At 45.7% G+C, this 15,503-nt stretch overlaps 1 protein-coding gene across 4 annotated transcripts in view; it reads left to right on the forward strand.

Moving 5' to 3' along the window:
- The window catches only part of ENTPD1 (ectonucleoside triphosphate diphosphohydrolase 1), a 38,542-nt gene extending 24,939 nt beyond the window's left edge, over nucleotides 1-13,603 (forward strand). Inside the window, exons 2-10 of one of the 4 annotated variants that reach the window (XM_035133513.2) lie at nucleotides 3,251-3,375; nucleotides 4,902-5,019; nucleotides 5,162-5,312; nucleotides 6,831-6,990; nucleotides 7,802-8,038; nucleotides 9,034-9,294; nucleotides 10,776-10,883; nucleotides 11,530-11,667; nucleotides 12,031-13,381. In XM_035133513.2, the coding sequence (XP_034989404.2) occupies nucleotides 3,251-3,375; nucleotides 4,902-5,019; nucleotides 5,162-5,312; nucleotides 6,831-6,990; nucleotides 7,802-8,038; nucleotides 9,034-9,294; nucleotides 10,776-10,883; nucleotides 11,530-11,667; nucleotides 12,031-12,237 (1,505 nt within the window). In that variant the 3' untranslated portion in view covers nucleotides 12,238-13,381. Of the gene's footprint in view, nucleotides 1-3,250; nucleotides 3,376-4,901; nucleotides 5,020-5,161; nucleotides 5,313-6,830; nucleotides 6,991-7,801; nucleotides 8,039-9,033; nucleotides 9,295-10,775; nucleotides 10,884-11,529; nucleotides 11,668-12,030 lie in introns of all 4 variants that reach the window. The other 3 variants (XM_060274670.1, XM_060274672.1, XM_060274671.1) reach the window with 3 other exon arrangements.
- Nucleotides 13,604-15,503: the final 1,900 nt, after the last annotated feature.

Below are 15,503 nucleotides of genomic sequence, written 5' to 3' on the forward strand. Positions count from 1 at the left end.
ATGCTTTCAAATTGCTAGGTTGGCAGGAGCTGGGACCGAACAACGGGAGCTCACCCTGTCGCAGGGATTCGAACCACCGACCTTCTGATCGGCAAGCCCTAGGCCCTGTGGCTTAACCCACAGCACCACCCACCGCATCCCCCATGTGGTGGGTTAGTTAGTGGTTATAAAGGCACCTCAGAGGTCCTCAAGTCCAACTCTCTTTCAGTGCAGCAAAGAGGCCCTTCAACCATACCCAGAGGCTCTCTCTTCTTTTATTACTTAACACATGCTGAGTCTTGACTTTGTAATATTGCTGGGTCTAAGCTGTGGCTAATATAAAACCCAGGTTCTCCAAACCAACAGAGGTGGCTCTGATACCTTTAGGATAACCAATGAGAATGGTGTGTATCTGAAGAAGTGTGCATGCACACGAAAGCTCATACCAAAATATAAACTTAGTTGGTCTTTAAGGTGCTACTGAAGGAATTTTTTTATTTTGCTTCGACTCAGACCAACACGGCTACCTACCTGCAATGAGAATTTATTTCAGTATTTCCCCTCTCAGCCTGGTAACGTATGCATGTTATTTTTGATCTTTTTTCTCAACGGACTTCTGCTTCTGTAGCCTATATAATGTTGTACTCTCGCTATTGCTTTGCATAGCGAGCCATTCCAGGTGCAGCACTAACCGGGATCTGCTTGCAATCCTATATCACAGCCTTCTTCAACCTGCTGGTCTCCAGATGCCCTCCAGTCCCAAGTATCTGGAGGCCAGTTGGTTGCAGAAGGCTGCTATATACACCTGCAGTCAGCTCCATTGAACTCAGTGGAACTTTGTTCTGTGCAGACAGATGTAGATTTGCACTATGAGTTTCCTTTGGATGAAAGAGCACTGAGGGAAATGGTGTACAGTATTTGCTTCATTTACAAAAATGCATGCATAGCCCAAGTATAAGCAAGAAGCAGGCACTCCTATGAGGAGGGAGATCCTTCCATGGTTATTCATCTTCAGGAAGGTATCTCACCTCTCTTCCTTTCTCTTTGCCTTGTTATAAGATTTTTAAGGTCTTTGATATATAATAAATGTTCATAAATGTACAAGGCAAACATGTACATAAATATATAAACCAATGAATGAAAACAGTACAGGAAGACAGTCCTGAAACCATTTTGACTCCCAAACTGACCAAATGTTTCTCTGCAAGGAGGGAGGGGGTGAAGGAACCTTCCCATTGTCTCAGGAATTGAGTAATTAGCATCTCAAAGAAATGACCAAACTACCAGGAAAGGCAATCAGATAAGGCATTATCAGATAACCTTGCAGACAGGAAAAACAACAACATTCAAATTTCTGTTGTAGACCGCCTTTTCTGTGATGTAGGTATGATGTATCTGGGGTGGTGGTCTTGGGCTACACCCTTTCTGTGATGTATGTATGATGTATGGAGTGGTGGTCTTGGACTCCAGGGTGGACAATTTAAATGTCTATGTAAGGGCAGGCACGCTTTGGTTTGGGGTCATCCTCCTCTTTTCTCCTGCGTGAGAGGGAGCACCCTGTTGCAGCAGTTCAATAAAGATCAAGCTTACTAGCTGCTTTGCTTCTCAATATTTTCTGGTTGGCCTCTGTTATTTTCTCCTACCAATGGAGAACCTACAAAGGACTCAGTAAGGGCTCTTGTGTACCCCATAAGGGAATAAGGGCAGATTTTGTTTACAACAGCCTCCATGTTCAATAGATCTGCTCCAAAAGAGCACTAAAGAGTAGTTTTCCCAGGGGAAGCAGCAGGAGAAGAGGAAGCGTGGATAAGCCCACTATATTCAGACAGCAAACTCATAACCAAAGCTTTTAAAAGCCAACTAAGACCACCTTCCTCTTTTGTTGATGGTTTCTATTTTCAACTTTTATTTCCTCTTTGCCAGCTAGCAAAACAATATGCTTGGTATCTAAGGTTGCAACAGCATGCTCTAACAGTCAGTATTTTGCAATTGGGTTAAAATAAATGATACTTATTAAATATACCACACACCAGTTGTTCTACTGCAGGGGTAGCCATATTGTGCCATTCAGATGTTATGGACTACAGCACACATTGGTCACGCTGGTTGAGGATTATGGGAGTTGTAGTCCAAAACGTGGAGGGTGCCGCATTGTCTACTCCTGTTCTATTGCATTAAAGCTCTAACTTCTATAGGAGGAAAGGAGAATCACTCTTCCCATCTTTAGGCTTGTGCTTAAAGGAAGATTATAATAAGTGTGAAGTATACTTATTAACAAATAAAGTGTTAAGTTAATAAAGCATAACCATTTAACTTATTTTGGATTTTCAAAAACCCATGACAGTGCTGCATTCACTGAATGTGCTTCAGTCCCTGAAAGTCATTCTGGCGGAATTTGCATCCATTTCAAATTGTTGGCAGCAGTATAATCAGACTGGAGCCCGTGGAGAGCCCAGAACTGATTTGTTGTGGAATTTTAGAACTCCAGGAATAGCTTCTGCAGAAACGCAGAGACCAAAAATAAAAGCAGAGCCAGAGAGGCTTGTGCAGCTGGGCAGAGATCTAGCATCTGGACTAGCAGTGGGGTGAGTGGCAGCTGATTCCTGGCAAGCTTTGCCGTGCTGTGTTCCAGCATCAAAGAGGAGTGGGATTGCTTCCTTTTCTGTAGCTGCATCAGATCAGGCAGTGACAATCAGCCTTGTGGCATAGCTGGCCAAAGGGTGGGAAAAGTGCAGGAAATTGTGGCTAAAATTATCAAGGGGATGGAACAATTTCCTTATGAAGAAATATTACAATGAGTGGGGTTCTTTAGTTTAGAAGAAAATGGTGAGCAAGGAGGACCACCAAAAGGGATGCATAAAAAGGGTGTGGGAAACGAGGGTAGAGATAAGTTTTTCTCCAGCTCTCAATAATACTGGAACCCAGAGTGCAGCTGAATGGTGGGGGATTCAGGAAAGACAAAAGAAAGTGCTTCTTCTTAAATTGCCTAGTTAGGTTTCAGAATCCTCTCTCGCAAGAGGTGGTGGTGGCCACCAACTTAGGCATGCTGTAAAATGGGATTAGATTAATAGATCCCCAGTTGCAATGGGGATCAATGAATGGGAACGGACTGCGGTGCTCATATGCCGCTTGCTTGTTGGCTTGCTGCAGGCATCTGGTGCCACTGTAGGGAAACAGGTGGCTGAACTTGATGGGCCTTTGTCCTGATCCAACAGAGGCGTTCTTATGCTGTGTGGTTTGTAATGCCGTCTTCACTTTGCTGCGATTGCAGGTGCCAAGCTGTGCAAGCGTTTCCATCCAAAATATGCTGCCATGGGATTTCTTTTAATAGTGGCTATAATTGCTTTAATCACTGTGGCTGTCACGCAGAACAGTTCTGCCACCAAGAACAGAAAGGTAAGTCACAGAAGAGCCTCCTGTGGAAGCACCGTGATTGGCTTAGGCCAGTGATTCCCTGCACTAGTGCAGTGTGGGAAGGGCTAATGTGAAAAATGAAGCATGTTGGATGCATCTACCACTCCCCGTGCAGGTTGGAAGAGAAATAATCCCTTCCTTTCTCCATCAGTTTACCGGTAGTGGCAACATTTTGAGGGAGGGAGCAAGGATGCGCTAGGATTCTCTTATGCTATCCATTCTACAGCTACGGGGCAATCCCAGAAGGTTCATCATTGCCCACAAAGTAGGCTCCTTCACCTGTGTCCTGATTGGCTGGGCAAAGAGGAGGGTGGGTTACCAGGAAGCAACTTTGAATAATACAGGTGAAACTCGGAAAATTAGAATATCATTGAAAAGTGCATTTATTTCAGTAATGCAACTTATTTTTTTATTTTTATTTTTACATATGCTTTCCTTTGGAAATTCCACAGTAATAAAACAAATAGTTACAATAATACCAAAATTAAAAAAAATATAAACATCGCTATTACATTTCATTAATTACATTCCAAATTGACCCGCCTAGTGACAAATAATTACTATTACAACAAATAAAGGCTTGACATATCTTGCTTTGGATGTCGTGCATCTATCTCATATATTGGTTTCACCTTTTAAGTTGCGTTATTGAAATAAATGCACTTTTTGACGATATTCTGATTTTCCGAGTTTCACCTGTATAACCTGCATTTGCAAGAAGGATACCTGGTCCATTCTTCTTATGTGTGATCTGCGAAAAGATATATGTATTTTTCAGAATAGAAGAGTAAAGAGTGCCTTCAAATTTCATCCAGAAATAACGAAACACTTTTGCTCCAGATTTCTAAGGTTTTGTAAGCACTGGCTCGAGCTCTTGAGCTACAAGATACCACGACTCTTCGTGCCCCCTCCCTGCTGTGCTTTTATGGTCTGGTTGATTCATCTTTTCTACCAAACATCTCTGCTGCAGAATTTATCCTGCCCTATTCCCATGTCAAGTCAAATACCTTCCTATTGGTCACAATACAAAAAACCATCAGTGGAACTGTTAGTAATTCCTGCACGTAAAATTATCCTTCTCAATGTCTCTAGGTCCAGAGACAGGTGTGTCTTTAAAAACCTACCATGGCTTCTCATTGTAGCCCTGAGTATCTTACATTCAGCACACATGGACTTGTGTCTGAAACCACAATCATGTGAGCAGATCACTCAAGAGTTTATAAAAGGTCCCAGATAGGCCATATTTGCAAATCTAAAGGATGCAATGATTTGAATCTAATTTATTTGCAAATACAACATTGATTGCAAAAAGATAGGAAATGAGAGGGGTATGTTTGCTTAAAACACACACACACACACACACACACACACAAACACCTGGCTTTTATGGTAGCTACGGTAGTAGAAACAAATTGCAATTAAGTGCATAAACAGAAATGCGTCTCCATCACATCTTCCCAATATGCTGAGTTTTACTGAGCAAAATTGTGGTTTTGTTTCTTCTGCAGTATGGGATTGTGCTGGACGCTGGTTCTTCTCACACTAACTTGTATGTATATGAATGGCCGGCAGAGAAGGAGAATGACACAGGAGTTGTGCAGCAGGTGCATGTCTGTGAAGTGGATGGTAAGAAAGTGGGGAAGTTGGGGCTAATAGGATGATGAAATGATAGTGGAGTGAAGAGGACAGAACAGAACAGAACACAGCACACTCCAGACTAACTCCAGGCTAAAACTGGCTCACAAAAGTTCTGCGTTTTCTCTCCCAGGTCCAGGAATCTCAGGATATGCTGACCGTGTGGGAGAAGTTGGTGTCCCCCTAAGGCACTGCATGGATAAGGCAAAGGAGATAGTACCCAAAGAGAAACACCCAGAGACGCCAGTTTACTTGGGGGCAACAGCTGGCATGCGGCTGCTGAGGTAACAAAGAAGGATACAATCTGCACTCTTTGAAATATCATGTTCACTAGGGGTGAGATCGCAAATGACAGTTTTCAAAGGCTTCTTTGGAGTTGACAGGGATACTCAAACTTGGCCCAGTTTGTCTTTTCTTCCTCTCACCCCTGGGAAGATTTAGTTACATACTGGCACTGCGCAGTGTCTGCATTTCACAAGCATGTCATTGCTGCCTTCAGTCCCTTGTTGTTTGCTCAGCTTGGTCCATATAGATGACAGTTCAAACCGGAACGTGTATCTCTGCCTGGACACACTGATGCAAAGTGGTTTGCTTCCCCCTTGCCTAATTTGCTCTGTGTGCTTGGACCCCCAGCTTATAAAAGCAAGCGCAGGAAGGAGCACCATCTCTCCATTTCCTTCACTTACTATTCTACATTGTGATGCCCAGAGGTGTTGCCATAAGCTTTGGCTAAATCGGGATCTCCATAATGGCCATCATTCACTCACACAGCTATTCTGTGCCCAATCCACAGTGCTAACGCTGCAATAGTTACGAAGATTATGAAGGCGAGACTTCCTCCTGGTGTATCAGGTGCTCTTGGTCAAGAAGCTATGTGTGCAATAGAATGAAGGATGCTTCTGATTATGATTAAATGTGATTATATAATAATAATAATAATAATTTATTATTTATATCCCACCCACCTGGCTGAGTTTCCCCAGCCACTCTAGGCGGCTTCCAACAGAACATGAAAATACAATAATCTATTAAACATTAAAAGCTTCCCTAAACAGGACTGCCTTCAGATGTCTTCTAAAAGTCTGGTAGCTATTTTTCTCTTTGACATCTGATGGGAGAGTGTTCCACGGGATGGGCGCCACTACCAAGAAGGCCCTCTGTCAGCACCAACACTTTGAATTGTGCTCGGAAATGTACTGGGAGCCAATGTAGGTCTTTCAAGAGTTATGTGGTCTCGGCGGCAGCTCCCAGTCACCAGTCTAGTTGCCGCATTCTGGATTAATTGTAGTTTCCGGGTCACCTTACAGGGGCTTCAACTGGATGACTGTTGGGTCCCTTCCAACTCTACAAGTCTATGATTCCGTGATACATTTTTGTCTGCTCCTGTTTTTAAAATCACATGGAAGGAGTATGGAAGGAGCCAGAAAAGGGCTGGAGGTGCCTGCCCTCGAACAATGTTAGATAAGCCAGATATAAGTAAAATCTGCACCTTGCAAACCTCTCAGGTCATTCTTCATAATTTGCATGTCATATCCAAGCATCTGCTTTATCCATTGTCACAAACACGCACATCTTATATCATTTCTTGGCCACTTCCCAACATGCACTTTTAAAAAGCCAAAGAAGGAAATGGAACTATCAGACATCTGGCCTGAAGTAGCAGGGAACGCTGGCAGATTAATTTTTAAAAAAATTGTTGAACTGCTCTTTACCCAAACAGGTTCCAGGGCAGTGCTGAATGATAAAAATACAATATAATAAGACAGCATAACGTAACTCCTCTCCCTCTTTCCTACATGCAGACTGGAGAACGAGAACACTGCTAAAAGTGTCCTCTCTGCAGTAGAGGAGACCCTGCGCTCATACCCCTTCCGTTTCCAGGGTGCCAGGATCCTCGCTGGTGAGGAAGAAGGTGCCTATGGCTGGATCACCATTAATTACCTGCTGGGCAACTTCAAAGAGGTAACGTGCCATGTCAGAAAGGAAACACTGCTCCCTGAAGCTTGGCCATGGTGTATTTCCATTTTTAATAGTGATGACTCCTTACAGCAGGGACGGCAAAACTTGTGGCCAAGGGCTGCATGTGCCCTACAACCTCATTTCATGTTGGTGGCAGAGGAGTGGGGAGGATGGAAGCGGCAGAGAGAGAAGGAAAGGGAAAGTCCACCCCTTTTGACTCTGGTACCTGCCCACCAAGCAGCACATATCCCTCAAAAGATTGCCCCTAAAGGATCATGGCTCTTGTAAACAAAAAGAACAAGAAAAAGAAAAGACTCTAGTGGCATCCAAACCTCCAAAACAATTGTTAAGAATGGAAATATAATGCATTGCTGCAAATATGACAAAGCATCTTCTTGTGCCACTTTTTAAAGATGCACAGATTGACTGTGACATGTGCTTTTGTGGACGAGAAGCCTGAAGAAATGGGCTTCAATTTTTAAGGTGCCACAAGACTCTTTGCTAAAATACATTTTACTAGCATGCTGAGTTAAGAAGTCTCCAACCCGCCCCGCCCCCTGCAATATAAACAAACTATTGTTGGCCTTCCCATACTGTATATCATACTTGAATGATCCTTGGTTTCTCCCAACATGTCTATTCCTTCCTAACCCACTTCTTCCCTGTGCTAGCACACCTCTAACCATCTGATTGGCCTGACTCCATGCTTCCATTTTCCTGGATTGCATCCTGTGCCACGTTTCCCACAAGCTGGATCTTCTGTCCCTTGACAAGCTCATGCAGCTTCCTCCCATCTGGTGTGCTCTTTTTGCAGTCTATCTGGCCAAAATTCCTGCCCCGCATCTTCTTCAAAACTGGAACCATAGGGGCGCTGGACCTTGGGGGAGCTTCTACACAGATCACCTTCGTACCAGACCAGGAGACGCTGGAGTCGCCAGCAGATACAGCAAACTTCTATCTCTACGGCAAACAGTACACTGTGTATACACACAGCTTTCTGTGTTACGGGAAGGACCAAGCACTCCGGCTCAAGCTGCTCCAAGATATCGCAGTAAGTTTGGGGGGACTCTTAAACTGCGTGCCCAGCTGAAAAGCCTGTTGTGTCCAGCTTTCATCAATCTGAAGATTATTCTTGTTGCAATCATACTAAACCAGGAGCAGGTGAAGCAGGGTGGTGGCAAGGTCAAAGCTGTACAGGAACATTGGGAGGAACAGCAGACTGACTTGCACTGTCTACCTAAGCAGACTTGTCCCACTGCACCTATGACTTCTTCACTTAACAACCTACATTGGAGTGGGGAACCTTGTCCAGCCGCTGGGCAGATCCCACCTCCCCCATACTCTTGGGCCACTTTGGCATCATTCTGAATTGAGGTGACAAGTTTAAAGTGCCTTGTTCTCAGCACCAATCAGCTGATTGCTGCAGATGCTCCGTCCCACTTTGCCTGTCTACCTGCAAATGGACATTCTTCCTCTGCAGGCTAGAAAAACTGTCTGAAGAGCTTCTCTACAAATGTCCACCTCTAGGTTGAATCCAAATGGCATCTGCCAACAGACAGCTTCAAAAGAGTTTGCAGTCAGCTCCACTCAGTGCTGTTAGAGAGCTTCAGTTTCCAAGGGATAATCAGGAATGCCATGTAAGCTCCTGATTGCTCCTTGGCAGCCACAAGTTTACCTGCCCATGCCAGACATCACAAATGTGGGGCAGATGAGTGTGGTTTGGGGAAAAATAGCCTTGCAGGTGAAATTAGGATCCCTGCTGGCCGAAATTAGCTCCTAGTCCAGAGGTTCCCAATGGCTGACCTACATGCATGTTTTTCAATATTTTTCCTGACATGCTTCCGTCTGTCCATCTGTTGGTGTTTTTGTTTTGTTAACTTGGTAATAAAGTAAAAAAAAAAGCAAAAAGCAAATATAGTAACAATATGGATATTACTTGCTGTGAGCCTACTCCTGCCTATATCCAGGTTTTGCGTTGTCTTGTGTCATAACTAGTTGTCGGTGTGTGTAACTGCCCATCCACCCTTTTTCTTCTTTTCACTGCAGGACTCATCGAGTAGCAGAATCAGAGACCCATGTTTCCACCAAGGATATGAGAGGACTCTTAATATTTCTAACCTGTGCAAAAGCCCCTGCACAGCTCCAAGCATCACCCTACCCTGCTCCTCACAACTCCAAATTGAGGGCGCTGGAGATTATGAAAAGTGCCTGACAAGCATTGAGAAAATCTTCAATGTTGTCCACTGTCCTTACTCCAGCTGCTCATTTAATGATGTTTTCTTGCCTCCAGTATCTGGGGATTTTGGGGTGAGTCCATATAAGCACCTGCCTCTCTCCACCAGGGCAGAAACTGGTGGCTTTACCCTGGAGGAAGGACTTTTGGAGTGCAATTTGCCTTTCCCATTAGTATAGGCTTGTATTTAAACAGTAGCCTGGGAGCCATATGTGACCAGGAATTAGATGGAGGCAAAGGAAAGACGGATTCTTTCACTCTTCCCCTGACATCTTGCTTGGTTTCTCTGCTAGGTGCACCAGTTTGTTATCTTCCTCTGTCTGCCACTAGGTGGCAAAGTCCAGCTGAGCTACACTTAACCATACAAGAACATGAATGTTTCTTAGGATTTCATTAGCGCCCAGTTCAAGCAACAAATGACTTAGTGGCATAGAACAGCTACATGCGCAGCAGGAGAGAAGGCCTGCTGGGCATGAAGCATGGGGAGTGTCTATGGGGTCTACTGCTCTTGGATGCAGGGCCAGCTCTTCGTAGACCCCCGGTGGCGCAGGGCACCATGGCGCCGGCCCGCCAGGAGGGCGCCGCGAGCTGCGCCCGCCCGCTGGCCGGCTGGTCCGCCGGTCCGCTGCGCAGCTGCGTGCGGCGCCCACCTGCCCACCGTGCTGGGAAACGGGGCAGGAGGGCGCCGGAGAGATCGCGCTGTGCCTGCCCGGCCGCGCAGCAGCGCCGTGCCCACCCGCCCACCGCGCTGTGAAATGGGGCGGAAGGGCGCCGGAGAGATCCGGCGCACCATGGCGACAGGGGCGCTTAAGACGGCGCTGCTTGGATGGGATGGGAACTCACAGCGGGAAGAGGGGCTGTCCCAGGTTCAATTCCTGGCATCTCCAGGTAAAAGGAGCCTGCACCCAAAGATGTGAAAGGCAGAGCCACTGCCAGTCAGAGTAGACAATATTGAGCCAGATGAGTCAATAGTATAAAGCAGCTTCCTGCCTTCCCTCAGGAAAATATTGGGCCATTTATGGTGGAGACAGCAAGGAACTGCTGATAATAACAACAACTGATTAGTTAGTGAGCTAGAGATTAGCTATCTCTTCTGCTAAACATACCCCAAAGTAATGTACACAGCATAATCATGAAACCATACACCTACTCATAAAAGTACATGTACAGCCAACAAGCAAACAACAAAGAGCATTTAACACACCGCCACCACCTAAAATCATCCAGGGTAGAAGATAAAATGGCAGCAATAAGCCTAGATGTTAGGCATAAAAGGTCTTTCAAAATAAAGATGTCTTCATTTTTGGTGAGAGAGATGCACTGGAGGCAGCCCAATTGACTTTGTTTGCTAGGCCACGTGGTGTTCTGTCTGTATGGAGAGCCGAGGGAGTTGTAGCCTTCTATCCTTTGCCCCGGAATAGATGAAGTAGGAGTTCATTATCTACAACCCATAGCCAACTCTCCCCCCAGACTAGTGAGGACCGATGGAGGGAGAACCCTGGGCTCCATTTCATTTGCATTTTTTGCAAACAAGTTCATTTCTTTTGTTCTTCAGGCGTTTTCTGCATTCTACTACGTAATGAACTTTCTAAATGTGACGAAAAAGCCTATGGACCAAGTAACAGAAGAAATAAAGAACTTCTGCTCCAAATCCTGGAATCAGGTATGTCATTTTTCCAAACTGGGAGGAATATGAGTCCTGACTCTGAGGAGGTGTGGCTTCCAACTGGCATCATTCGTGGTTTGTTTGGTGGTGTGGAGCCACGCACCCAACACTAGCATTGCTGTAGCCTTCCTGGGCAGATCTGCCCTTGCCCTGTCCCAGTCCTGTCTAGGCAATTTGCACCACTAGGGTAGTTGGGAGTGCAGCTCTTCCCCAGCACACCAGCTGGTACTGGCATTAGCGCTGCTTGATGCACCAAATCCAAAATCAAATTGGCTGTAGAAGAGAAGCCCCACAGCCTCACTTGTCCTAACACAAGATCTGCTGGATTTAAGAGCTATTTTTGCCAGTATATATACGTGTTCATGGAAGACAATCTTACTCGGCTACCAGTGATCACCAAAGAATATACACATACCGAGAGAGTGATAGCAATGTTTGTTAAATTTTGATGCTATTATTGTGAACCCCTTTAAGCGGAATACAAATATTAAAGCAAAATCACATCTATCTTTTTATCTTTCTTTCTGTTGACACATGAAAGGGAACTTCATGTCATGGTTGACAACACACTTCAGTTACGGTTGTATAAATCTGGAAGAGGAAGATGCCTGGAAATAAACTGTCTTCCTTTCTCTCTGTCCAGGTGAAGGCTGAATTTCCTGCAGTAAAGGAGAAGTACCTGAGTGAATACTGCTTCTCAGCGACTTACATTTTCTCGCTGCTCAGCCGGAGATACAACTTCACCATGGAGAAATGGCAGGGCATCCACTTCCTGGGGAAGGTATCTTGGCATGCAGAGACAGGAATGGCATGGGGTGGTGAGTGGGAGGGCTGGGAAGCACCCCTTCCTCATTGGTGGAGAGGGAGCTGCATACAGGCCCGCAATACCTCAAGGACCGCCTCTCCCCAAATGAACCAAACCAGACTCATCAAGCATCATCTGAGACCCTTCCTGCAAGAGGCCTGGAAGGTGGCAACACAAGAACAGGCCTTTTCCGTGGTGGGATCTTTGGATGAGGGGTGGTGTACAGATTTAATTAACCATAATAAATGTGTCAATGCCCCCATTCCTCACTTCCCTTAGGGGTTCCTCTGTGCTTCTGCTGCGAGTGACCCTTCCCTCTTCTTTTCGTATCTATTTCAGATTGGCAGCAGCGACGCCGGGTGGACTCTGGGCTACATGCTGAACCTCACCAACATGATCCCTGCGGAGCAACCCTATACACACCCGCTGTCTCAGTCTAGCTATATTACCCTCATGGCCATCTGCTCCATTATGGTGGTGTGCCTGCTCGTCATAGGCTACGTGAGCTATCGCAAACCAAAGTGCCTGAAAAAGGAAGTAATTTAGAACTGGGGTTGGCCTAGCCCACAGCAAAAACACAGCAAGGACCGCTAGAGCCGAGTGTTCTGCTGAAATGGCTGACTTTGTACAAGGGCCTTCTGCTGCGCCACTTTCTCTAGCCACCGACAGATGCCAAGAGAGCAGCGTGCTTTCCTTCTGTCATCTTCCCCCATCCTGGAGATCCGCCTCCCATCCTGATCCTTGGTGGGGGGAGGGGAGCTGATTGGTGTGGGGCTCACATGCTGTATTAAGAACACCTGCTTCTCTCAGGTCCACCCCTCTGTGCATTGCCTCAGCCCTAGAAATGAAACATGTGGGGGAGGGGGGCACCAAATAAAAAAGTGGCCGGCTGGACAGTGCAGGGACAGATTCTAGCCTGGAAGGACCAGCTGCTCTCAGGGTTCCACATCCTCTTTTGCTCCATTGGAAATGTCAACAGTCATTCATAAAAAATAAACAAAAAACATCCCGGAGGCACCTGTTACGTTCATGGCGAATCAGCTAGCACTTGCCATGTCATTTCCCAGGGAAGATCCCCTCTTCGAGACTTTTGACAAAACAGGCTACCTACGTGGCTAATCGTCAGCCAGGAGAAAGCAGCGGAAATGCACCCTATCCAGAGAAGGCCTCAGAGCAAAAATGCATATTTCACAGAAATTAGTCGGTGAGAGAGGAACTCTTCCCCCAAGTGCCATGGCTGCTCTACCTGGGCAATAGCCCTTGTGCTGGCTGGTTGACTTGCCTGCTAATTGAATGGATTAGTCAAGGTGATCTGCAGGCAGCCGCTCCCTATGGACTGTGTGGATTCTGAACATTGAGGCCTGACGTAGCACACTCCTCCTAAAGCATCCTCCTATGTCAACAGTATAGGTCTTTGGGAACAGTTAAACCCCAGCCTTGGCATCCTGGTCCAAATGAAACCAGCTATTCACTTTGCACACATGTGTACAGCTTTGTATTTGTATTAAAATATTAAAGATGTTTTGATTAATGCCAGTGTAATTTTCTTGTCATTTTCCAAAGGAGGTGGGATGGGATGGTGCTATTAGAAGAGAAACCAATTGACCTTCAGAGAAAAAGGAATGACCTCACAGGCGGAGCAGGACTTGACCATACCTGCCATAGGTGGCAAGGCTTTATTGTATTTATAGTTTCTCAGCAAGGAGAAGAAAAGCGGTGTGGCGGTTATCTTTTTCCTTTCCCGTTGGCCAGTAATGTCATGAATCGGTGCAAAGGACTGGGAATTCAACATCCTAGTGCTAATGCACAAAAAGGTGGTAAGATTGATTCCCACAATTACAGGCTGAGGGCTCATCCAGACTTCTGCTTCTCCTAATACATTCCCCCAGGAAAACCTGATCTTTACCACTAAATCAGTGCAAACGCCAATTGGGTTTTCTGCTGATAAATGTTTGCTCTGATTCAGTGTTAAAAAGTGGGTTTTCCCAGGGAAAGCAGTGAGGCAAACAGAAAACCTCTGGGACCTGTGCCTAGAAAACATGGGCCAGGCAGAAAGCCATTTGGACCCATACTTTCTAGGAACAGGACAAGCAAGTTGGTGAGCCCTGATTAGCTGTTTGGATGCAGCCTTAAAAAAAGCAGACTATTTCCCCCCTTTATGATTTAGAAGCTCAGTAGAAAGGCAACAACTGACTGCAGATGAACAAGCAGACTTCCAGAAAGGCAGCAGTACACTTGATTTGTTTTATCCCATCTGAGCACCAAATAAATGCAAGGTCTGAGGATCGCAGTGCTACAATCTCTGTCCAGTTTTGCGGCTGGGTGTGGCTGGCCCTGTAGGCTCATCAAGCAGCAGCACTTCTGGGGCATGTGCTATGTGCCAGTCCCCTTCTGGGTTTGAGTCCTCTGTTTCATTACCTGAAGAGAACTTAAGGTCCCTGACACTGAGTAAATCAGAGACAAGTATATTATCTGTTGTTGTACTCCGTCAGGGTGATCGTTTGGTATTGAGCTATCTTATCAAAGATGATGCTAAATTGTTGTTTTTTTAAATATAGTAAATGTCTATTATGCATCGTATTCCTTGTGCTGAATTTCACCTGAATTCTATTTTTCTGTGTCAAGTTTTCCTTTTTGCAGTGACCTTTGGTTTCAGCAGATAAGGTATTGACTGGCAGACTGACTGAGCTTTACTCAAATGTGAAAGAGAACTATTGATTACTCCCAGAAAACAATCTCATCCATTGATCCATGACCTGGGAAGACAGCCTTTCCACTCATCCCCCCCATCCCGGTCCATATCTGGAGAATGATAGGAGGAGGGAGCCAAAGCGATCTTTCTTCCAGCTGAGATAGCTAAGGGAACCAAATTAATAATGATGAACAACATTGTTTAAAAGTGGTAATAAAGTTGTTTTAAACTGGCTGGCTAAACTAGGTGAGGGTAGCTGATGGGTCTCAAACCCTCAGTGAGTTAGGAAGTCCCCCTGCATGTGAAGACAGGCCCTGGAAGGTTTAGTGGATGAGACCAATAGTGGGTCCAATGTTTGAGAAGGTGGTTACTGCACATGCAGTAGATGGAACAGTGAGGCAGCCCATCTAGGAGAAGAAAAGCTCTGATCCTAAACCTTTGCTGCCTTGGGGCTATACTAATTCGTGAGAAAGGTTTCAGGAGCAAACCTGGAGGAAAAATCTGTACCCACTGTTTTGCAGGACAGAAGAAAAGGCTAAGAGTACCGTAAATCTCCACTTCAAGGGAGACAGATTGTCCTGTCCTCTGCCCTAGGCCACATTCAGTCTGCAAGGCACCTTATTTGACACACTGTTAGTTTGCTGCTTCTTGTTTTAGTCCATGATGGAGCTGTGGCATTTCAATCCGCCTGCCATACCAGGGCTTAATTTCTAAAAACAAAGATGCCATGGCCCATGCTGGCTGTGCTTTGGAAGCCCTGCGCCTTAATCCTGAAAAAGTGGTGTGACAGTTCCTCAGTAGAGACAGGGAGGCACGCTCTGTGCTCAGAGGTGCTTTTCTTTATAGTCCCAAGTCTCAGGTCTGGAGCTGAAAAATGGCCAAGTCCTGGCACAACTGGAGCCCTCGGCAGAAGATGCCTCAGCTCCTGAATGCGCCCCTTGTTTGTGAGCGTTTTGATCAGGTTCCTCCTGGCCTGCAATGAGAGTCAGGCAGTTTTAGGCCCCTGTTTACCCTCGAGTTAATAAATGAACAGGAATCAGCACAACTTTCCAAACTACAGAAGCTTGGAATGATTCTGGCTCCAGGAACTCTTTGGGCGGCGGGGGGGGGGGAAGAAACA

The sequence above is a fragment of the Zootoca vivipara genome, chromosome 5 (genome assembly GCF_963506605.1).
Source record: "Zootoca vivipara chromosome 5, rZooViv1.1, whole genome shotgun sequence".
Lineage (NCBI taxonomy): Eukaryota > Metazoa > Chordata > Lepidosauria > Squamata > Lacertidae > Zootoca > Zootoca vivipara.